Genomic DNA, 25,377 nt, shown 5'->3' with positions numbered 1-25,377 from the left:
CTTTTACATATAACTGCATGGCTTAACACTGTCATGTTTTCTAGCTCATCTCCTTTCCCTTACTTGATTAGTTAGTCCTTGAGCAGCGTCATTCTTAATAACCATAAATAAAGAAGCCCACACACCCAGTTGATGAATGGATAAACATACTGCAACATATTCATATAATGGAATGTTACTTTGCTATTGACAGGAATTAGGTGCTGGTATATTCCACAACAAGGGTAAGCCTTGGAAAGACTACTGAAAGAAGCCTGTCACAAATGCCTACATAGTACCACATTTGTGTGAAATATCCAGGCAGGGCAGATTCGTAGAAAAGAAATTTCAGGGGCTGGGGAGATGGTTCAGTGGAATAAGCGCTTCCGTGGCAAACACAAGGGTCTGAGTTCAATCCCTGGTTCCACCAAAAAAAGAAAAAGAAAAAGAAATTGCATAGGTTAGTGGTTGCCAGGGACTAGAGAAAGGGAAAACAAGCAAGTGTGCTAATGGTTGTAGGATTCCTTTTGGGGGTGAAGAAATGCCACTACTGTATTTTAAGATCTGCTAAAGGCTGGGGAGATAGCTCTGTGATCTAAACAAACGCCTGCCTGACAAGCACAAGGACCTGGCTTTGATCCTGGGTACTGCATGCCTTGCTAGCCCCAGAACCCAGGCGCTCTGCTGACTCTGAAACTGGGCATGGTGGCACACAGCCTGTAATCACATCACCGGGGAGGCTGAGACAGGAGGATCACTACAAGTCCAAAGTGCATAGCAAGACCCTGTATTAAATAAATTAATATCTGCTAAATATTGACATGTATTTTTTAAAAATCTTCCCTTCTTAGTTTTCATATTAGAACATTATTATGGGTCTTTTGAGGAAAATAACCAGAAAAAGAACATCAAAGCCTTTAGATTTAGATGTCAACTTTCAGAGATTAAGAAAAAATTGAGCCCACTGGAATTATGTAATCTAATATATATTCCTAAATTTTGAGTGAATTCCAATTCACTGGTGAAGAGATAATCATTCAGTGGAGCCGGCCCCTAAGAGCATGCCTATAATTCTAGCTTTTTTTTTTTTCTTTTTGAGAGAGGGTCTCCTGTGCAGTGCAGGTTGGCCTTGCACTCACTTTGTAGCCCTCAGACTCTCAGTGATCCTCCTGTCTCAGCCCCCCAAGCGCTAGGACTGTAGGTATGCACCATCATGCCTGGCCCTGTTGTAGATATTTAGAAGGCTAAGGCAGAATAATGACAAGTTCAAGGCCAGCCTGGGCCGCTTAGACTTTGTTTTATTTTTTTATTTTTTTGCAGAACCGGGGGTTGAACTCAGGCCCTTGCACTTGCCAGGGAAGCGCTTATTCCACTGAGCCATCTCCCCAGCCCCTTAGACTTTGTTTTAAAATAAAATATAAAAAGGACCAGTGATGTAGTTCAGTGGTGGAATGCCTCTGGGTTCTACCCCAAGTATTATCTCCCCCTAAAAATTTTGCTCTAGAAAATACAATTTGTTTGATAGTATTTTGTAGACTTCATTTATTGTTTTTGTTTTTGCTTTTTTGGTATAGGGGAGTCTAATTCATGACCTCGCACTTGGCCAGGTAGTCACTGTGCCACTGAATTATATCCCTGGTTCCAATTTCTTATTTTTTTATTTTATTTTATTTTTTTTCTTGTATTTAATATAGACTCTACAGGGTCTCACTACACAGATTGTACGCATAGTGATCCCCTTTTTTTCAGTCTCCCAAGTGCTGGGATTACAGGTGTGTACCACCACACCCAGTCTCATTCACAGTGTCAGCACGCCTTGGGGGCGGGGCCATCCCAGCAGGCTGGGGATCAAACCCCTGGCCCCTGCATCTGCCTAAGCAGGCACTTTAATCTGCTGAGCTATCTGGCCAGCCCTCCCAACTTCTTCATTTGAAGGACAAATTTTGTCATACAGTGAACCCATAGGAAATTATGTTCTCCTTTGCTTAAAAAAGTAAATCTTACAAATTAGGTAAACTGGATTTCTGTAGTAAGACAGGTTACTGGAACCCAGTGCTGTCTGTCTCTGGATAGTCTTGAGGTAGTTTTTATGGTTCTTTCTAGGCCCTTGTACTATACAGTTCAATAACCTTAATCATTTTAAGCAACTTTTTAGGAAGTGATCAAAAAGGGTTCTGGATAATGTGATCCATAATTCAGATCTCTAGGGCTTTGTAACATTTCATTTCTTCCCTACCACTAAGTGATAGTACTTTTTGAGTTGTGTATAATTGAATTTTTGGTAACGGGTTCTCAATTTAAGGGAATTCATATTTGGTTTGTATTTGCAAGGCTAAGAATTGAATCCAGGGACCTCAATTTATTTCAGTAACTTCTTGGTTTTCATATTTGTGTTTAATTTTTGTGTCTGTTTTAGAAAGGGTTAAGAACTCTGTGTATAGCTTATAGACAGTTTACACCGAAAGAGTATGAAGAAGTAGACAGGCGCCTTTTTGAAGCCAGGACTGCCTTGCAGCAGCGGGAAGAGAAACTGGCTGAAGCTTTCCAGTTCATAGAAAAGGATCTGATACTACTTGGGGCTACAGCAGTAGAAGACAGGTAAGTGTCAGATAAACAATCAGGATGACTTTACTTGTATTTTTAGGCGAGTGCTCTGATATAGTAGACAAATTCTGGTTGTTAACGTTCCATAACAACTTAATATATTTAAAATCAAGATAATTAAAGCCTTCATTTTTCCCAGTCAGTATGTACTATTTTGTCCAAGCAAGATATCTGAAGTAGGTAAAAGAGAAACTGTTAACTGTAGTTCTCTCTGTAGTCTTGACTAGTGAGGGTACTCCTCAGTTTAGGTGCTATAAGGCAATGTCAAGCCTCTGCTTAGCTCTCCAGCCTCACCTCCCACCTTGGCTTCCATTGTCTTCTCCACTGCACACCAGCAATAGTGAGAACCATTCTGTTCTGTGTGTTCCTTGGCTAATGTCTCCCTTCTGCCTGGATGAGCCTTCTCTTCTGTATCCATCTACGAATACTTATTTATAAAACATATCTCACGTATTAACTCACTCCAGGAAGAACTTTTTGGACACGTAACAGAATCAATTTTTTTTTTTTTTTTTTTTTTTAAAACTGGGAATCAAACTCATTTCCTCAAACTTGCCAGGCAGGTGCTGTGCTGCTGAGCTATATTCCTGGTGAGACTTCCTTATTGAGAGGAAGACAGAAATCTCCTTTGACTTGAAATTTAAGAATTCATAAGAGTGGGGAACATATTCCAGTGCCAGAGTGATTGCGTAGCATGCTTATTATAGCCTTTAATCCTATCCCTAGCACCACCAAAATAATAATAATAAGACTTTCAAATAAAATAGGAGGGGCCAGAGAGATAGCTGGGGCTAGGGAGATAGCTCAGCAGCTTAAGCACCAGCCTGGCAAAAGCAAGATCCGGAGTTCAGTCCCTGGTACAGTAAAAAAATAAAACAAACTAGGAGTTTATAAGGACTGCATAATTTGGTTTCATGAAAATCAACTTTGCATATACACTCTGAAAATGTAAAGTTGTAGGGTTTTTTGTTTTGTTTTGTTTTTGCGGTATAGGGGATTGAACTCAGGACCCTGCACTTGCTAGATGAGCATGTACTCTACTGAGCTATCTCCCTGGCCCTCTAAAGTTGTAGATTTTAACTGCTTGATTTTGTGTGGCTGAGATGATTACTGGTTTATTCTTATTTCTTCTAAATGAAAGAAAATTTCATTTGTATTGTTATAAAATAACATACCTAGGTCAGGTCCTGACTTGACTGTACCTATGCTGTGTAGTTTATAAGTTAACATACAGTGAGAAAAGTATTCTTTTCAGCCAATTTTGTTTGTTTGATTTTTAGACTACAAGATAAAGTTAGAGAAACTATTGAAGCATTGAGGATGGCTGGTATCAAAGTATGGGTGCTTACTGGAGATAAATATGAAACTGCTGTTAGTGTGAGTTTGTCATGTGGACATTTTCATAGAACTATGAACATCCTTGAACTTATTCACCAGAAGTCAGACAGTGAATGTGCTGAACAGTTGAGGCAGCTTGCCAGAAGGTAAGAAGAGTGGTGTGTGGGTCATGTAGCCTGCGGGTCATTTTTTACACTGCATGAGCTAAAAGTAGTTTCTACATTTTTGATGGGTGAAAATAATCCAAAGAAGGCTATTACATGATTTCAAAATGATGTGAAGCTCACATTTCAGTACCAATAAAGTTTGATTAGACGTAACCTCATTCATTGACCTACCGTCAGTGACTGCTTTGCCGCTGTGGCTCCTGAGTTGCCTCACTGCAGCAGAGACCACCTGCATTGCACCGCTGCGTACCTGTGCATGACAGACCACAGAGACGTAGTCACAGCTCAGCAGTGTTTTAATTGCTACATATGGCACCATACTGTGACATTTTACTATTTTGTTTTGTCACTATATAGCCATCATAACAAACCAAGAGAAGAAAAATCAGCTTTAGTATCACAATTTTAAGACACAGTGGAATGGAAGGACTTTATTGTTCAGCCAGATACCAAAGTGTAAAACTCACAGGAGTCCAGTCATTAGCATTCACAGATGAACATTTACAGTTAAATTTTTTCGTGTGGTACTAGGATTGAAACCAGGGCTTTGTATAATAGGCAAGTACTCTACCACTGAGCTACATTCCTGCCTCTGAGATGATTTTGGTGGTAGGAAACATTACCTTTGAACCCCACTTAAGGAAAATACTCTCCCCCCAAAGGATCTCCAGTTCTTACCATTAGTCAGCCTCTACTGCTTTTTAAAAAGTACTCAATTATTACTTTATTTTGAACTTAGTCAATAAATACTTTGTTGAAATTTCTTTTCTCATTGTGTAACTACCTATATAACATCTCAATTTTGCCTCATGGCCCACAAAACCTAAATCTGAAATATATGCTATCTGGATCATTACAGAAAATACTCGCTGAGCCTGATCTAGTCAGACAAGCAACCCAGGATATTAATCTGCATTTTGCTGTTCAATATTATTTCATAAAAATTTATACTTCAATTCTTTTTTGTAAATCTGTTTACAGGGAGATCAGATATACTTGCTACCTTTACTATGGTCTTAACATACTAAACTAAGGAGTGCCTTAGTGTGGACATCAGGCCTGCCTGTGTGCATGCTTACAAGGTCTGCTATAGGAAGTAGTCATTTGCAGGCTTGTGATTTACTAATCCAGAGGATACAAACCCCAAAGACAAGGCCACAACTGTTAATGTGTGTTCAGTGCTGTATTTGAATATGTTGCATAGATACTAATAAGGTACTAAAGTCTAGATTTCATCAGAGAGATATTTTCAAAAGACACTACTGCTACTAGAAAGGTCTTGCTTGAATATAAAAAGGCAGTTGACCTAGGTAATTATCCTGCAGTTTAGGAGCACTGTCAGCACCGTCCTGATTGCTTCATTGTATCCAGTGCCACAATATCAAGACGAAGTCTCTAAACATGGGAATTAAATGCTTAAAATCATTTACTTTATGCCTTCTAAAATATTTTTCCTGATCATAAAAATAATACTTACTTGAAAAATACTGAAAATTATAAAGAAGATGCAGTGATTAGTAACAACACACACATCTAACAGTAATTATATGGAAGGGTTTGTTTTGTTGTGGCACTGGAAATTGAATCCAGGAATGGTCTACCACTGCCCTAGATTTCCAGCCCCTTTTTTATTTTGATACGAGGTCTGAGTTGTCCAAGCAGGATTTGAACTTGTAATCAATCATCTTGCCTGAGCCTCACAAAGTGCTGAGATTGCATGTATACACCACTATACCCAGTTTACATGAGCTTTTTAAAGTCTTCTAATCCCCATGTTCAGGAGGCTGAGGCAGGAGGAACGTCACAAATTCGAGGCCAACCTAAGCTATATAGTAAATTTAAAGCCAGTCTGCTTCAAAAAGGGGAGAAAGCTACACACAGATATTTTCCCACAGTGATCTATAGTTTTGTACAGTTTGTATTTTGGTGGTGTATGTACTGCAAGACTACCTCACATGCTGGCTTTCAGTGACATAGAGGAGCTTGCACCAGAAGTATTGGTCGGTGAAGGGACAGTCACATGCACATTTTAGTGTGCTTAGTGACATGGTTAACTTACATACTGGTCTAGGTACCTTTTTTCTTCCTGGAAACTGACAGTTTGCCCAGCTGCCAGTAAACAGACAGTGCTTTGTGTAGCACTTGTAGCAGATGCCCTCAAGTGAGGTGTTGTACTCATGTGCCATCCTGGGGCGGTAGGCGCTGTTACTGTAGTCCTTATGGGCTCACTGTTGAGAGATACAGTACTGATTCCTTCGTTCCTTTCCTCCCTCCTTGGACATTTTGTCTGTTTTTTAAATGTGTTTTGGCTTGTGTGTGTGTGTGTGTGTGTGTGCGCGCACGCGCGCGTGCACATATGGCTTTTGAGACAGGGTCTCACTGTGCAGGTCAGGCTGGCCTTGAGCTCACTTTGTAGCTGAGGCTGGCCTCGAACTCACAGTGATCCTCCTGTCTCAACCAGGGATTATAGAGATGAGAGGCACACACCACCAGGCCCAGCTTTCTTGAATATTTTGAAGCAAGCTCTTGGATTTTCCTGAACATTCTTGATTTCATTTAATTTTAATTTTTAAATTACAATTTTCTAAAGGTATAACTGATAAATGCTTTGTTTTCATAAAACTTCATACAGTTTGGCTTGGAAGAATATCCTCAGATTGTGTTACAGTGCACACATTAGAAAATATAGTTACTGTATATCACTTCATTGTAAAATTGAATATTATCTATTTTATTCATCATATCAGTAACTCTTAGTTTTTCTAAATCTTAATCTTCAGGCAATAGAACTGACTGTTCTCTGGTGTTTTATAATAAATAGTGAAATCTGTGATTAAACTATCAGTAAGAATCTTTTGTTTGGAATATAAGTAATATGGCTTCAAAATGTCTTACAGATAATATATTTTCTTTTAGAATTAAAGAGGATCATGTCATTCAGCATGGGTTGGTAGTGGATGGGACCAGCCTGTCTCTTGCACTCAGGGAGCATGAAAAGCTATTTATGGAAGTTTGCAGAACTTGTTCAGCTGTATTATGCTGTCGTATGGCACCACTGCAGAAAGCAAAAGTATGTACATGTCATGAAGAGTTCCATAAAGATACTTAGATCTAAAAGTATTTTTCTAGGATAAATGCCTTCCATAGTTTTATTTGGTGACATGTGATATATGACTCTTACTTTAGTAATTGATCACTTTTGTGCTATGAATTTTAACCATGTACATGAGAGACTTTGTGAGACTTTGAGAATTCTGAGTAAATATTCAAGTTTCAGAAATTCATAATGACCTAGAAAGTCTATATTAGCAGCTGTGGTCTTGCTGAAACATAAATTTGAACTGTAGTAATTTATGATTACCCAAATTAGTTACTTAATAACTGAAGGACCCTAGGAAACTTGAATTCATCTGCACCTTGAAGCAGTTCTATTGATCATTGCTTATTGTTACATTTTTGTGACTTGATAATTCTTTATTAAAAGTGCCTATCATGTGATAATTAGGACTTTTGTTGTGAAGGGTTTTTTGTTTTTTGATTTTGTACCAGGAACTGAACTCACAATCTCATGCTTTCTAGGGAGGCGCTGTGCCATTAAGCTATAGTCCTGGCCCTTGTGAAGTTATACATAAGAAATATTTGAATTCCAGCTACTTAAATGAAAGTATATACAGATTTTTATTTTGTAATTTTCACGTTTGGAACTTGATGTCTTCAACTGTATTGTTTACAAACATCCTTTATAATGAACATCCAAACACTACCGATTGTTTCACATGTACATCTAATAAGGTTGACATCCAGTTATTCTTTGGTTTCATGGGATTTTGTTACAGTGCCTTTGTTATAATTATTGTAACCCAGTCTGGAGACTAAAACTGGAGGCCAAATAAAACTAGATAGTTAATAAATGTTCATTCAAGAATTCCACAGAAATAGGTTTTGATCTAATACTGGTTGCTTTTTTAAAATTTCAGTTTGCATTTATTACAAGAGAAAACAATTGGCTTTCCTCTATCAAATAAAAGCTACAATTTCTTAAGGGAAAAAAAGGTATACTTGAAAGAGTTCAATTAAGTGCCATTTTTCCACAATTTTTTAATTAAATGTATTTAATTCTGTAGTTATTTCAGATAAATAACATCACACAAATGTAAGAAAATTGAAGTTTTTCATAAAGACCTATTTTATTGTATGTGTTTCAGGTAATTAGACTGATAAAAATCTCACCAGAGAAACCCATAACATTGGCTGTTGGTGATGGTGCTAATGACGTAAGCATGATTCAGGAAGCACATGTTGGCATAGGTGATTGATTTTTTTCTGAAATTTTGAAGTTGATAATATAATTATTTGGTGGTTTCAAATTTTCTTTTTAAAGTACAATGTCATTTGGTTTCAATTTTTTTTTCTCATTTCTTCTCCTTTTCCTCACTCCCTCCTCTTTTTCCTTCTCTTCCTCCTCCTCTTCTCTCTCTCTTTTTTTTGGCAGAACTGGGGATTGAACTCAGACCCTTGCGCCTGCCAGACAAGTGCTTATTCTACTGAGCCATCTCCCCAGCCCCTTCAAATTTTTCTTTTTAAAGTACAGTGTCAAATATATGCGCAACAATTAAATGCAAAATGGAGTATATTGCAATACATTCCCATCAGAAATCTGTTACAGTTATGCCCACCATTTAGGATATTTACTTGCAAATTTTAAAGGAATTGAACACAGTAGTGAATTCCATTTTTGTGAGTTTTCCTTCATAATAAAAGTGGCTGCTTTTATATGCCATTTTATACCTTAGAAAGTACTTCCACACCTTGCTACTCTTTTTAAGCTAAATCTATGATTTACATAGTAATCTTCATTTATTATAAATTACTACTGAAATTTATTCATGAAACTAAAGATTCTACAGTGCCTCAAGAACAGTGAGAGATAAGAGATTACATCAAACAATAATAACAAAATCTCAGATAATTTTCTGATTTTTTTTTTAATTTAGTACAGGGTCTGTAGGGTCTCACTACGTAGATTGGACTTGTAGTGATCCTCCTGTTTTCAGCCTCCCAAGTGCTGGGGTTACAGGCATGTGCCACCACACCCAGTCTCAGTCACCATCTCAGGGTGCCCCAGGGGCGGAGCCAGCACCCCATGCCAGGGATCTATCCCCAACCATTGTGCTCTGCCTAAGCTGATGCAATTTTCTGATTTTAATAAGCTTTATTCTAATTTCTACTTTTGCTTAAGGCAGAATGATGTGAACCATTAGTTGTTATAAAATGAAAAATCCAAAATGAATACTAAGTTTATAGAAAAGTGTTCAATCTCTTAACAGTCAAAAGAGTGCCAGTTGAAGTTATTTATCAGACTGGCAACAATTACAAAGCTTGCTGCTAAACTCAGTTTGGCAAAGGGACAGATTAGCAAATGATTTTTATACCTTGTCAATAGGAGAGTAGATTGGTACACCCTGCATTGTTATGCACAAAAAAATTTTAACTGCACCAAATGACTTTGCAGTTATGTGCCCAATTACGTATTTTCTTCTAAAAAAAACCTGAACATATTGATAAAGATATATATTATAAATTGTGTCCAGTAAGTAACAAATACAGGTTACAGACAAATCTCACTTCATCTACATTTCATATACATCCACTATACATATACATATGCAAAATACAGCTTCTAAGAAGATACAGACTTGGGATTTTTGGAATTGAAAGGATGATTATAACATTCAAAATTACATTTTCCAGCTAATTGATTCACTGATTTTAGTTTATATATTTTTCTATAATTTATTTCAAAATTATTGTTTTTAGGGGCTGGGAGATGGCTCAGTAGAATAAGCACTTGCCTGGCAAGCAAAAGGGCCTGAGTTCAATCCCCAGTTCCACCAAAAAAAAAAAAAAAACACCTTTTTTTTTTGAAAGCACACTGTAGCTTATGCATAACAGGGTTTTTCTGTGTGAGTTTTGTTGTTGTTGTTGTTGTTGTTTTGCATGACAGTTTTTAGACAGTTAAATTTACTGATTTTTGGTAGGTTCAGATTATTCAATTTAATGTTTTACATTTATTGAAACTAGTGAAATCAGAGCTATTTGGGCCAGCCAGATAGCTCAGCGGACTCAAGTGTCTGCTTAGGCAGAGCACAGGGCCTCACAAGCCATCCCCCCACCTCCCGGGCATGGTGGCACCCCTTTAATCCCAGTGCTTAGGAGGCTGAAAACTGAAGGATCACTACAAGTCCGATCTGTGTAGTGAGACCCTGTAGACCCTGCACTAAATACTTCTTTTAAAAAAACTATTTTATAGAAATCTATCAGAAATTTATTGCTTGCTACTTTTTACATTAACTGTATTTTTATTGTTATATTTTGATTGAAAATACAGGGTTCTCATTAAGGAAAGTATATAAAAAAGTATACCCATCTCAGGAAAAGAAAAACTTGCACAAATATTTTAATACTAAATGTATTGAAACATGAGATTAATACAAGTTACCTTTGGCCTCTACAGTTATAAGAGGTGCTCAAAGTAGTGACCAGTAGCTTCCAGACATTTGGCCTGGCATGGTAGCACACACCTGTAATCCTAGCACTTGGGGGCTGAGGCAGGAGGATCACTATGAGTTTGAGGCCAGCCTGGGCTACAAAGTGAGTTCAAGGTTTGAAATGCATAGTGAAACTCTGTCTCAAAAAAAAAAAAAAAAAAAAAAAAAAAAAAAAACCTTCTGAACTGTTTATTAGTACAGAGAGCTGCTGCTTGGGTAACCTTGGTTATTGAGATTGTTGCTATGGAAGTTCAATTTTTTCTTGAAAAGCCAGCAGTGTAATCAACTTTCTGTGATGTATAACATCCTCTAGGGTCCCCCATATGAGAGTGAAGTATCTGTTGAAAAAGATCATACTATTTCCTTTTCCTGAAGTATGTGTATTTTTATGGTGGACTCTGGGTGTTGCATGTCTGCTATACTGTAGCTTTATATTATGTGTTTAAATAGAATAACCTTTCAGGCAGCTCTGAGCTGCTATACAATAGGCTGCTACTGAAACCTCTGAAAGGTTCACTATTATTAGAGTAGATTTAGTATTCTAAGCCCAGGTTAGGACACTAAAATACTATAAATATTTACAGAGATATCTTGAAAGTTACACTTACTATCAGCAAACATAACTTTTATCTTCTTTATTATAGGAATCATGGGTAAAGAAGGAAGACAGGCTGCAAGAAACAGTGACTATGCAATAGCTAGATTTAAATTCCTCTCCAAACTACTTTTTGTTCATGGTCATTTTTATTATATCAGAATAGCTACCCTTGTACAGTATTTTTTTTATAAGGTGAGTTTCTTTTTTTTTTTTTTTTTTTTTTGAGAATTATTGATATAGTAATTTGAAGTTTCAACTCAAGGAATGCTGTGACTTTACAGTTATTCTTAACAATAGTTTCAATAAGTAAGTAAAAATGTGATTTTGTAATACATGTAGTGAATACTGGCTGGCACAACACAACCAAGGGTCTGGGGCTAGGGATGCAGATAGTAGAACCAGCTGAGGCGAGATGGAAGAGAACTTGAAGGGCTGATGGAAAAATTCTCTTTATTTTATAACAATGGTGGTGGTGTATGGATCTGTCAAGCACATCAAATGTTTTGCTTAAATTTGGTGTTTTATTCTGTATAAATTGGACCACAATAAATGTGATTTTATTTTCTCTTGAACCAGTAGTAAGTTCTACTTTGACTCCAGCATGATGTTTTTGGTCAGAAGTTATTAACCAGTGTTGCACCATAGGTGACCCATTAGTAAAATACTTAGGATTACAGAGGAGCTAATGGTGCTAAAATGCTGTTTTATCTCTGGACCCTTTGGAAAAGGCCATAGACGGTGGAGCACATGTTAAGAGCCCCTGTTGCCAAGACATATTTAAGATATCCCCTATTGCTTAGATTCCTGTAATTTATGGCACAATACACTGGAAGAACATAAGTAGATTACATGTAACTATGGGATGATGTAGCAGTTTTCATCCAAGTTTTTGGTCTAGCTTTTTCCTTATAATAGTATATTGAGATAGAAAAATGTTTTGAAGCCAGCATGCTGGTAATTCCAGTGCTCTGGAGGCTGATGCAGGAAGACTGCCATGAGTTTGAGCCCAGCTTCAGCTATATACTGAATTCAGGACCAACCTGGACTACATAATGACTACATAATGAGACCCTTTCGTAGGAAAACAAAACCAGACAAAGATATTTGGGTAATAGGTATTGTAAAGCTGTCATAGACCTAAAGTTTAATCTTACTTATTGAATACCATATATAAAAAATCTTGAACAAGAGTTAGAAACTTACATTTTCAAAATTGTGCTATTGGTTGGCAGTGATAGAAGGGTTTTTTTGTTGTTATTGTTTTCCTGATAGCTGCACTGCTCCTTACAGTGCTGTTAGACATTTTTAACAAAACAAGAGTCCTACTTTTCTATTTAAGCAAGTCATTATGGGAAGATCTGCTACTTACTATATGAACTGTTTCTAGATGTTTAAAAATTGTTAGAAAATTTTCTTTTAGAACTAATTTTAATTATTTACCACATAATCTTGTTTTACAGAATGTGTGCTTTATCACACCTCAGTTTTTATATCAGTTCTACTGTTTGTTTTCTCAACAAGTAAGTAAATAGAAGCTTATATTTTGTTCTTTTAGAAGAAGATACATATATCTTCAGGTTTTGATAGATATTTAAAGGGACTTTTTTATTTCCCATAGTCTTGTAATACAAAGTAAATAAAATTTCTCCAATCAGTATAACATTCATAATATTCCAGTTTTCCATTTGAGATTAATATAGATAGCAACATAATATTTTAATGCTGGGTAGTTTTTTAAAAGTTGATATCAAAAACTCAACAGTATATGGGAAAATGACTTTTTTTTTTTTTTTTTTTTGGCGGAACTAGGGATTGAATTCAGGCCCTTGCATTTGCCACGGAAGCACCTATTCCACTGAGCCATCTCAGCTTACTTGTAATATCTTGTAGAATCCATATCAAGCTGACCAAACTAGCTACTAGACAAGAGGTTCACTTCCTTCTGATTTTTGACTCCTCTTGTTTTTAAAGTTGGAAGGAACCTTAGTAATTTAGTCCAAGGATTATCTCAATTTTGTCCCACAAGTTATCCTTAAACAATTAGTAGAAAAACTTGGGATTGCCATATTGAAAAATTTTCCAAGCTTCTAGTTTCAGAGAGAAAATACTGTCATTTGTTAGCAGTCACTGTGATGAGCACAGGATTGGTCTCTGGCTGTACACATGTCGCACATCACCATTCCTGTTTGGCTATTGTGTTTGATAGAAGAAGAAAGGTAAATCTACAGAAATGAAGTAGCTTGTCCAGAATCACAGAACAGGGTTAGTGACTAAACCATAACTTAGATTTATGCTTCTATCTGAACACACTTTTCACATACCGCTACATACCTCAAACTGAGGGACACAGTAGATCTAACTTATTGAAAAAAGAGCCTAATGAAGTTTTTCAGGAGTTGTTCCTGTCCTTAAACCCCTGTTTTCCCCTTTGTTTGTGACTTGTAGCTCTACCTTCCAAGTATATACATAGATAGTGATAACATAGATAGTCCTGTAACAGTTTCTTCACCTGAGTAAAATACAGAATGCTGGAAGACCATGAACTTTTGATTGGGTTTTTAGGGAGTTTAGGGTGTAATTTGGGATATAATATTAATAAGAATAAAAACAATACATGAAGCAGAGCCAAAGTACTGATGAGTTAATACCAACACTCGCACTCTTCAGAGGAAAACGCTTATCATCAAGGACTTAGGCCACTGTGAAAAATGAATCTTATTTGTGGCTTTGCAAAGAGTATAGCATCTAGATGAGACCAAGCCATGAGAACAAAACTATGAGTAGCATACCAGGTGTGGCGGCGCACTTCTGTATGCCCAGCACTTGGGAAGCTGAGGCAGAAAGATTGTCACATGCAGGTTTGAGGCCAGCCTGAGCTGTATTGTGAGTTCAACGCCAACAGGAACTACATAATGAGACTCTGTCTTAAAACAAAAAATCTGGGGGCTGGGGAGATGGCTCAGTGGAATAAGCACTTCCCTGGCTAAGCACAAAGGCCTGAGTTCAATCCCTGGTTCCGCAAAAAAAAAAAAAAAAAAAAAAAAAAAAAATCTGTATGTGTGCATGTCAAAGGAACGGTAAGAAACCTGGGATTCGTGTAGGAGAATTGTGTAATAGTATACCATAGTGACAAAATTGTGGAAAATCTTAAAATACAGATCTAACTTCACTGTAATTTAAGAAATAACTGATACTACAAAATATTCCAATTCCCACAAAATACTTAAGTCTAGTAACATCCATTTATCTAAAAAAGAAGTTGGAATTATTAAAATTGATTTTGGTATAAACTGAAAAAAAAACTAATTTTATGCTTATTTTTAATATGCCTCTTTGTAATTATATGCATAAGTATAGACATAATTTCAAATCCTAAAATTCTTACCAATTTCTCTTTGTAGACACTGTATGACAGCATGTACCTGACTTTGTACAATATTTGTTTTACTTCCTTACCTGTTCTGATATATAGTCTTTTGGAACAGCATGTAGACCCTCATGTATTACAGAACAAGCCTACTCTCTATCGGTAAGTATTTTTCAGTATTAAATGTCCATATAGCAGGGGTAATGGAAGGATACAGATACATTGAAAGACAAATTGCCATTGATCTCCCTCAAATATACTCCCCCTCACTTTGAAAGCCCCTTCTTTTTGAAATAGGTTCTCACTACATAGTTCAGGCTGGCCTTAAACTTCATAGGTGGTCCAGACTGGACTCAAACTCACAGGAATCCTCCTGCCTCCGCCTTCTGAATACTGGATTATTACAGGTGTGTTTCACCACTTGTGGCTCTACTTTAACCACATTTTAAAGCAGATCAGGAAGTCTTTTGAAGACGTGATTTAAAAATATGGTAAATGTTTTTGCTGGGTGCCATCCATTGGAATGTAGGCTCGTAGAAACATCAGTGTATCCTCATCTACCTTATTCACCAGATCTGGCACCATGTGACTTCGGGTTATTCGCTGGAATTAAAATACTATGAAAGGTCAATGTTTTGAATCAATTCAGAACATCAAATAGCTAAGCCAGCACACCTGAAGAGGACTCTTTGAACTGCTTCAGAAAGTGGCAAGTGCCTGTGCCAAGCATGGTGGCACATGCCTGTAATCCCCACACTTGGAAGGCTGAGGCAGGAAGATTTCTGCAAGTTCAAGGCCAGCCTAGGCTACAGAGTGAGTTCAAGGCTATTGAGACCTTGTCTCAAAGAAAAAGAAAGTGGCAGGAGCAGTGGGATGAGTGTGTTCAAACATGGGTCAGTATTTTGGAGATCAGTGACATTGTGTCTTTTAAATGTAAACATTCACCTTATTTTTTATCACACCTGTGTTTCTGTTTGTAAGTGTATTCAGTAGTTATCAAGTTCAACAAATACCTGAACAATGAGTATATGTGTGGGTATCTCAGCAACTGATACTGTACTAAGGCAAGTGTGGTTATGTGCTTCAAGTTTTTTAATATGAAAAACTTTTCAATAATTTTTCCAGTTTTCTTTGTTTGGTTTTTAAGACAGGGTCTCAGTATCACTATGTATTTTAGACTGGCTTTAAACTCACTGTATGCAGTCCTGCCTCAGCCTCCCAAGGGCTGGGATTATAAGCATGCTGGTTTGGGGAATTAACTCGTTGCTCCTACAAAAGCATTGGGCAGTTGTATGGTTTACACTTACTGTTGCACACCAATCATCTATTTCATGTACACAAAAGGAGTTACTCACTGTTCAGCAGTCCCTAGACCTTCCAAAAGGTGAACTCATCCCACTATTGCTAAATGTATGTTTGTGGGTTTTTTTTCTTGCGGAACTGGGGATTGAACTCAGGCCCTTATGCTTGCCAGGAAAGCGCTTATTCCACTGAGCCATCTCCCAGGCCCTGCTAAATGTATGTATAATACTGGCTGCAAAGCAAGTTGTGGATTATTAGTCCCAGGTCCCCAGAACGAAGTAGCACAGAGATTCAGAACGTGTCAGGACAAGCTTTCAGTCCTCTGGAGAGGCCTAGAGGTACCAATTACAGAGGCAGCCAGTTTTCCAGATGCGGCATTACTTCCCTTTTCTAAGTTCATAGCATAAGATTTGCCGCAAGACTTGTCCAGATTTCTTTATCAAATCAGAAAGTGTATTGGAGCTGAACTACAGCTGTTACCAAAGGTATATAGTAATAGAAGTAGAACTTAGTAAATACGGGTTTATTCTAATATTTTCAGAACATCTTAAATTCAAACTTCACCTTGTTTTTTAAATAAAAGTGTAGTAATTGTTTAATGGCTAAAATAAATGGTTGCTAATGTGTTTCTATATCTTTTTTTAATTTACAGGGATATTAGTAAAAATCGTCTTTTAAGCATTAAAACATTTCTTTATTGGACTATCCTGGGTTTCAGTCATGCCTTTATTTTCTTTTTTGGATCCTATTTTCTGATGGGGAAAGATGAATCTCTGCTTGGAAATGGCCAGGTAAATATATATAGATTTTTACAGAATGCTTCTCAATGTTTTGATTTGTTGATTTGGGTTGGTGAGTTGGTTGGTTGGTTTTTGGTACCAGAAACTAAACTTAGGATGTCCCATGTGCCAGGCAGGTGCTTTGCACTGAGCTATGTCCCTGGCCCTGGTTTGATTTTCTTTTGGTTTTTGTGTGTTTGTATTTTAGGGAAGGGTCTACAGAGTATTCAGGGTCTCACTACTACATTGGACTTGTAGTGATCCACCTGTTTACAGCCTCCCAAGAGCTGGGATGACAGGCACACACCACCATGCCAATCTCAATTGCTGTCTCAGTGCACCCCAGGGCCTGAGCTGGCACGGCAGACCCGGGGATCGAACTCCCTGGCCCCTGCGCCTGCTTGCAGGCACTTAAATCCACTGAGCTATTTGCCCGGCCATTGTTTTCATTTTTAATATATGAACTTTTATAATTTAAGTTGAATTTTACTTTTATTTTTCATGACAAAATCAAACCAGGAGGGCCTGCCATAAACTCAGTCGATTAAAGTGCCTGCAAGCAGGCACAGGGGCCAGAGGTTCAGTCCCTTGGCCTGCCTTGACGGCTGTGCCCCTGGGGCACGCTGAGATGCCAGTTGAGACTGGACATGGTGGCGCAACTGTAATCCCAGCATGTGGGAGGCAGTAAACAGACAGATCACTACAAGTCCGATTAGTGAGACCCTGAACCCCCTGTAGACCCTTACCTAAAAAATAAAAAAAAAAATTTTAAAGTGAAAACAAAAGGATTTTAATTTTTTTCTCATAATGAAGTTTCATAGAAATGGAGATTAAAAATGAAGGTGCTCAGGCATGGTGGCACACCCCTGTAGTCCCAGCACTCAGGAGGCTGAGGCAGGAGGATTCCCCCAGGTTCAAGGCCAGCCTGAACTACATAACGAGACCCTGTCTCAAAAATAGAGGGGGGCCAGAGAGATAGCTCAGTAGAATAAGCACTTATCTGACAAGTGCAAAGGCCTGAGTTCAATCCCCAGTTCTGCCAAAAAAAAAAAAAATAATAATAATACAATCATCAGTTGACAATTTTGCTATTTAAAAATTAGTTCACACTAGAAGATACATTATTGTTCCTGCATGCTGGTCATCTCAGGGTGTTTCAAGTAACAGATATTACTTATCTGGTACTTCTTTTTATGCAGATGTTCATGTGATGAGTCCATTAATCCTCACAATAATCCTCTTGGAAAGGTTGAATTATCCCTGCTTTTCAGATGAGAAATGAGGACTTAGTGTCTGTTTGCTTACTTCAGGAGTTACTGTATTCTGACTGCACTAGGAATTCTCACAAGGTCATAAATTTGGGGTCCAGGGAGATAGTTCAGTCGAATAAGTACTTGCCTGGAAAGCTCAAAGTCGTGAGTTCAATCCCTGATACTACCAAAAAAAAAAGTAGATTCATAAATCACTACTTAATTATGACTATGAGTTTAAAATGTGAAATTAGGAGAACATAGTAAATAATGCAGTTTCACCATATCCTGACTGCCCTGCTTGGGTTGGAGACCCAGCAGGACAAGGCTTCTCTTGGAGTGGGGCAGAGGTGACAGCAGTGTGCTATGGGAGACTTGAAATGCTTCCCCTTTTTTCATTGGCAATTTAGTGCCTCACAAAATACGTTTGGAGACATAGACATGGAAAATTTGCAATTAAAACAGTATAGCTTTTATCAGTTCAGGGAACCAAAAAATTGCAATTTCTTTTTTTCTGCTCTGCATATGTTGTCTAGAAGTACTGTGCCAAGTCATCTACTATAACTTCCAGTTGGAAATTTTTCAGAATATAATTGTGGTTGCAGTTTGTTACCATCATGCAGCATGGCAGGAATGAAAGCACTCAGTGTGCTAACTAAAAAGCCTCAGTGTGGTGCCGCTGGACACCCTTCCTGGGGTTTCACATGTGAAGATACTGTCCAAACGTGTATTGTTCATAAAAATGAGAAGCACCCTGAAGCTTATCTCATACTCTTTTCACCTTTATGAATATAGTCACAGATTTCACATGCTTAATGATTTTCAAGGCCAGGCGTGTGGCTCAGGAGTAACACACTTGCCTAGCACATGTGAGCTCCTATACCCGGGTTCAATCCCTGTACCCAGCCCCAAGAAAAGAAGGATTTTCAGTAGAAATGGAGTCACTTTGCCTTACATCTGATTTAGCGTGTTGCCACACAGTGTAATAGCCTGCTTTTTCTGTTTAGATGTTTGGAAACTGGACATTCGGCACTTTGGTCTTCACAGTCATGGTTATTACAGTCACAGTGAAGGTACGGTGCTAAACTTAGAAACATGCATGGGCTTTCTGTGTGTATAATCAATAGTTAATTCCCTTCATGTCTTTTGCTATAGGTGAGTATTCTCTCCCTTTTCCTTTTTTAGCAGGGAATACTTACAGATTACTATTTTCATAGTTTATTTGAATTTTTTCTCAGAAAAATCTCTAAACTTACTATTTTGAGAAGCTTAAGCTTTTTAAAAAAAAATCACTAAAATTCTGCTTTTCTGTGTATGATATAAAACAACAGACACAATTTGTTTTGGATCTGAAATATAGTCATCCCTTGAGATATCAATGCTGCTTCCTCATAAAAGAAAAATACTATAAATGTGAAATTATAGTTTTCTACTAGTGCCTTTTCATTAAATTCTTTATAATTAATGTTTTATTGTTAAGCTTTTTCTGACAGAATAAAGTTTGTTGCTTTATATTTCTAAGACTTTTAAATTTGTTCCTTTTAGATGGCTTTAGAAACTCATTTTTGGACTTGGATCAACCACCTTGTTACCTGGGGATCTATTATATTTTATTTTATATTTTCTTTATTTTATAGTGGGATTCTCTGGTGAGTACATTTTATTTTATTTTTATTTTACTTAATTTTTGTTTTGTTTTGTTTTTCTGTGTAGTCCAGGCTAGCCTTAAACTCATTGTATAGCCCAGCCTGGTCTCAAACATTTATGGCAGTTCTCCTGCTTCAGCCTCCTGAATGTTGGGATTACAGGGGTGTACTACCACACCGGCTTGTATTTAACTGTGGTAAACATTTCTTGTATTAGGTTATGTATGAGCAAATTCTGCACAGAGTAGTTTTGAGATCCAATCCTAATAAATTCATTCCATTTATCTTACTGATGTGTAGGGAGGGAAGAAAAAAATAAGTTTATATAAATTTAACATTTCATGAATACCTCTACATTTTACAGAAATATTTTAAACGTTCTAGACATTTTATATAAGACAATAATTGTCTCATCACTGTAATCTTATTCTTAAATTTCCTATGTAGAAACTAAGCCTTAGCATCACAAAGTTTAAAAAGTAATCAAGACTGGACGTGGTGGTGCATGCCTATAATCCCAGCACTTGGGAGGCTGAAAACTGGAGAATCACTATGAGTTCCATCTGTGTAGTGAGACCCCATAGACCCTGCACTGAATACATTTTTAAAAAAGTAACCATAATCGTTATTCTTTAGAGTAACCATATTCAAATTATTTAAATATGTACTAAAGTCCATAAGACCATCAAATTTTGAGTGTTCAGTTCATTTCTCTCTCAAACTGTTGTATACTTCAGTAGTGAAGTCAGATACTAATTGATTCTGTTGGCAGTGGTTTTTTTTGTTTGTTTTTTGGGGGGGTTTTTTGGGCAGAACCGGGGATTGAACTCAGGCCCTTGCGCTTGCCAGGGAAGCGCTTACTCCACTGAGCCATCTCCCCGGCTCCAAAAAATGGAATAAGGATTTTTTTTTTTTTTTTTTTTTTTTTTCCTCCGAATGCCCTCAGGGCTTGTTTGGCAGGCTGGAGAGTTGTGGGGATCGAACTAGAGCCACCTGAGGCTGACAGCTTGGTGGAAGCAGCCACTTAAAGAACTGAGCTAGGGCCAGGCCCCCTAATTGCTTCTGATAGATTAAAATCTGTGCTTCTCAGCTAAGCATGATAGTACATGCTTATGATGCCAGCACAGTGGGAGGCTGAGCTGTGAAGAACAAAAGTTCTGGTCCAGCACAGGCAGTTTAGCACTCAGCAAGACCCTGTTCAAAATAAAAAAATAAGAATGGATGGGGCTGGGACAATAGCTCAGTAGAATAAGACGTAAGGTCCTGGGTTCAATCCCCAGTTCTGCAAAAGAAAAAAGAAAAAAAAAAGAATGGAGCTGGAAGTGCTGGGCCTCTAGCTCATTCCTGTTATGCCAGCCCTTGGAAGACTGAGGCAGGAGGATCACTGCAAATTCTTAAGACCAGCACCAGCTACATAATGAGTCCAAGGCCAACCTGAACTATAGCAAGACCCTGTCTAAAAAAACAAAACAATTGGGTTGGGGGTGTAGCTTACTGTGAAAGTCCTGGGTTCAGTCCCCAGTACTGGCAAAAAAAAAAAAAAAAAAAAAATGTTTCTCCCATGAGTTTTTGGTAAATGCTAGACAACTAATGTCTCTTTTTGGAGAATTTGGGGACCTGCCCATTAGCTCAGGTGTTTAAGTGCCTACTGAAACAAAGCAGTCAGGCTCAGGATTCTGCGATTCGATCCCCTCATCCTCAAGCCAAACCACACCTGCCCTGAGGCATCCTGAGCAGCTCCCCTCCCCACCAAAAAAAAATCCTTCTGCCATTTTTCCAAATAAAGAGCTTGAAGGCAGGACCTTCAAAAAAATCTTCTGTGTTTTTGGAGAATTTATATTACATTTGCCTGCTGTCTGTTTGATGCATTTATCAGGCAAAAAACTTGGATTAGCTAATCATTTGCTTCCATGTAGGATCTAAAAAATAAATGCATCTTGTCTATAACCCTCCTTTCTGCTTCTGTATTTCTCCTAGTTTTGGGAAGTGACAGACCCCCAAACCCCCTAAATAACACTGCTGCAGGCCTCAGGCTAAGATCTATGGTTGGGGCTGCCCACAGGTTGAGGTGCCTGGGCAGACAGGTTTCTCTGCAACCCAGGCTCACCCCTCAACCTCTGCTCCAGGGGCCCTGCAGGAAGTCCCATACACCCCATTCTACAAAACCACTCCTTTCTGGGAGGTGGGGAATACAGGGATTGAACCCAGGGCCTCATGGATGTAGGCAAATGCTCTACACTGAGCTCAATCCCTAGCCCAAGACAGCACCTCTCAAATCTTCTTGTGGGGCATTTTCTAGTCCAGCAGTACTGATCCATCCCTAGACCCACACCTCACACACAGACCCTTGAGGAGCACCCCATGATCCTGCCACCGATTCCTGCTTTGTTAGTAGAGCTGCCATCAGGATAGGCTGAAGCCACCACACAGACATTGAGAGCACAGATGAGAGGGGGCCGGGCCAGGAGGAGAGACAGGCAAGGTCTCACTGCTGACCTAAGCCTCTTAGATGTTGCCTTCAGCGTACCCAGGCCCCGCCCAACAGAAGGGATCAGATGGGAAGAAAGGTTGGAGGTAAAAACCTCCCCAGAGGAGCAGCTCTGCAGTGGGAAAAGGACAGGACCTCAGCCCTTTCACTTCCTGGCCCGGCCCCCACAGCCCCCACGACTGAGCCCAGCTCGCTGTCTGTGTAGTAAAGGATATCCCAGGCTGTGTGCACAGCTGTGTGGCAGGTGCAGAGGCTGCCCAGGCTACCTTTAGTGCATGAGCCTCTGAGTAACACTTTCAGGCTACCATTTGAGCAGTCAGTCTTTTACAGGTTTTTAACCAATTAATTAAATCAGTAAAAAATATTTTGTTACATACTCCTTTTCTTAGCCTCTTCAGTCAGTATCACTACATTGTTTTGCTGTCCTAGCACTAAGATAGGGCTATCTAGTGAACTGTTTGCCACTTTCCTATCCTCCTCCTCTATTATTATTATTATTATTATTATTATTATTATTATTATTATTTACCAGAAATCAAACTCAGGACCTTGAGCCAGCCAGGCAGGTGCTGTGCCACTGAGCTATATCCTTGGCCCCACTTTCCTATTAAAATTAAAATTTAATTGTAATTAAAAATTACAATTTTTATTAAAAATAATTAAATTGTTAAATTGGGTTTTATGTTTATCTAATTATCTGTCTTGCCTTATCAGCCACTCAGTGAAATTATGCTAATTTCAATTAAGAATATTTTTCTGGAGTGCTCTTAAAATTTCCACTTTGAGGGCTGGGGAGATGGCTCAGTGGAATAAGCGCTTCCCTGGCAAGCGCAAGGACCTGAGTTCAATCCCCAGTTCCGCCAAAAAAAAAAAAAAAAAAAAAAAAAAAATTCCACTTTGAAATAGAGTAAGTATTCATGAGGTCTTGACTTAAGTCACTTTAGTTTTCATTTTTATGTAGCCTGCTGTCTTTCTTCACAGGCCCTTTCTGAGCTCCCAGAATATGTATTTTGTATTTATTCAGCTCCTATCAAGTGGTTCTGCTTGGTTTGCCATAATCCTTATGGTTGTTACTTGTCTATTTCTTGATGTTGTGAAGAAGGTATTCGACCGACATCTCCATCCTACCAATACTGAAAAGGCTCAGGTAAGCACTTTCTGTATTCAGTTACTTTTCATCAGGAGTTTTAGTGATCACTGACTGTGATTTTAATTTACTTTTCTCTGAAAATAGGAAATTAGTCATCCCTGTGTCAAGTATTTTGCAATATAAACATTTTAGTAAATTCCATAGTTTTAAAAATTACATTATTATTGATAAACTCTAAGGCTGGGGATATAGCTCAGTGCTACAGTGCCTTTCTGACAAATGCAAGGCCATAAGTTTGCTTCCTCATACCAAAAAAAAACCACATTTAACAAAACAATCTGAAATAAATGATTTAAACAGTTTTTACAGGATATATTTTTACAAAATACTTGTAAATATTTAAGGTCAGATATTTAAATTAATGAATATTAAACTATGTAATGGCTTAAGAATACAATTTGGGGGCCTGATAAATCTCATTTCAAATCTCAGCTCTGCCACATGGAAGCTCTGACTTTGAAGCTCAGTTTCCTCATTGGTAAAATTATGACAAACCTCTTTTTCTTTTTTCTTATTTTTTCTTCCTGAAACATTAAATGAAACAATGTTTAGATACAGAATAATTGCTCAAGAAATTATAGCTCTTTGTTTGACCATGCCTTTTTTGTATATTTGACTAGTAAAGGAGCTAGAGATCTCTATGTATGTGTCTAACTGTCCCATAGTATTGGCTATGTACATTAAAGAATACATTCTCATCAACATTTATACTCTGGTAAACATTGAGTTTATCAATTAGTTCTTATCTGGATTAATTTGTCTTCAGGGTTTTTTGGTATATGTGTTTGTTTCATGCCAAAGACTTTGTTTTGGTTTTGGTTTTTGAGCCAGCATTTCACTATGCAGTTCAGGTTGGCTTTGAATTCACTTTGTAACCCATGCTCACAGGAACTTATAGGAATCCTCCTGCCTTAACATCAGAAATGTTGGGATAACAGACATATACCACCACACTCAGCTTTTTGTTGTTGTTTTTATTTGTTTGGTTGGTTGGTTTTTGTGGTACAGGGAATTGAACTCAGGAACTTGGCACTTTCCAGGCAAGTGCTTATTCTACTGAGCTATCTCCCCAGCCCTGTTGTTGTTTTTTAATGTAGCTGTATAATTTTCCTACAGACAGAAGACCTGGTTCCTAAGTATTCAACAGTTTGCTTTAGGCTTCCTACACAGTACGCTGGTTTTAACTTCAGTTGGTCAAATAGGTCAGCATCATTTCTCTAGCTCTTACTTGCTTTGATGTTTTGTTTTGCTTTTGAGGCAGAGTCTTGCTTCATAGTCATGCCAGTCCTCCTGCCTCCACCTCTGCAGTGCTGAGTATAAGTGTACACCACCATGCCCAGTTTATTTGCTTTGGTAATGTAATTCTGGTCAGTAAACATTTGGACACCATTGAGAAAGTATAGGCCTGTGAGACCTGACAAATTTGGATTCAAATACTGTTTAACCCAGCATCCATGTGTAAGGTGCATGTCCTTGACCAAAGTCACTTTGCTAGACTTCAGTTTCCTCCTGTGTAGAATCAGAATAATAGTTGGTCCTTGATAAGAAAGTTATCATCATAAGTGTGCAGAAAATGAGGATGTTGCTGTACGATAGAAATCTGGGGGGTGGGGGAAGTGGCATAATCTCATTGCATCTGCCTGTATATAATATCAGTAAAGGCAGACTTTTACATGTCTTTAGACCTATATCAGAAAGGTCTGTCTGCCTTACTGTTTCTAATCTTCAGATAAAGTAAAAGAGGCCAACCATGATGGTGCACACCTGTAATCCTAGCACTTGGGAGGATGAAGCAGAAAGATTGCTGTGAGTTCGAGGCCATCCTGGGCTGTGTATTGAGTTCAAGCCCATCTTGAATTAGATAACAAGACCCTGTCCCCAAAAAACAAAAATGAACAAATAAGAAATAAAGTACAGTAAGATAGCTCAGTAGTCTAAGCGCTTGCTTAGGCAAATGCAGGGACTGGAGTTCAATCCCTGGCACCACATGTCTAACCAACCGGCCTGGCCCCCAGGCATGCTGAGAGGGCATGGTGTTGCATGCCTGTAATCCCAGTGGTGGGGAGGCTGAAAATAGGAGGATCACCATGAGTCTGAGCTGCATAGTGAGACCTCCAAACCAAATACATTTTTTAAAAAAGAAAAAAGTAAAAGATCACTA

The 25,377-nt window shown here is 38.1% G+C and overlaps 1 protein-coding gene across 1 annotated transcript in view; it reads left to right on the top strand.

Annotated features, from left to right (window-relative positions):
* Atp11b (ATPase phospholipid transporting 11B (putative)) overlaps positions 1 to 25,377 on the top strand; it is a 92,216-nt gene that overhangs the window by 52,686 nt on the left and 14,153 nt on the right. Inside the window, exons 17-27 of the mRNA XM_023704778.1 lie at positions 2,396 to 2,577; positions 3,864 to 4,067; positions 7,005 to 7,158; positions 8,294 to 8,396; positions 11,281 to 11,426; positions 12,695 to 12,754; positions 14,636 to 14,763; positions 16,556 to 16,694; positions 18,940 to 19,005; positions 19,478 to 19,581; positions 23,048 to 23,213. Coding sequence (XP_023560546.1) covers positions 2,396 to 2,577; positions 3,864 to 4,067; positions 7,005 to 7,158; positions 8,294 to 8,396; positions 11,281 to 11,426; positions 12,695 to 12,754; positions 14,636 to 14,763; positions 16,556 to 16,694; positions 18,940 to 19,005; positions 19,478 to 19,581; positions 23,048 to 23,213 — 1,452 coding nt within the window. The remainder of the gene's footprint in view (positions 1 to 2,395; positions 2,578 to 3,863; positions 4,068 to 7,004; positions 7,159 to 8,293; positions 8,397 to 11,280; positions 11,427 to 12,694; positions 12,755 to 14,635; positions 14,764 to 16,555; positions 16,695 to 18,939; positions 19,006 to 19,477; positions 19,582 to 23,047; positions 23,214 to 25,377) is intronic.

This window comes from Octodon degus, unplaced genomic scaffold, assembly GCF_000260255.1.
Source record: "Octodon degus isolate 3935 unplaced genomic scaffold, OctDeg1.0 scaffold00203, whole genome shotgun sequence".
Classification (NCBI taxonomy): domain Eukaryota; kingdom Metazoa; phylum Chordata; class Mammalia; order Rodentia; family Octodontidae; genus Octodon; species Octodon degus.
The sequence above is the reverse complement of the archived record's forward strand: the minus strand, read 5'-3'. Positions and strand labels throughout refer to the sequence as shown.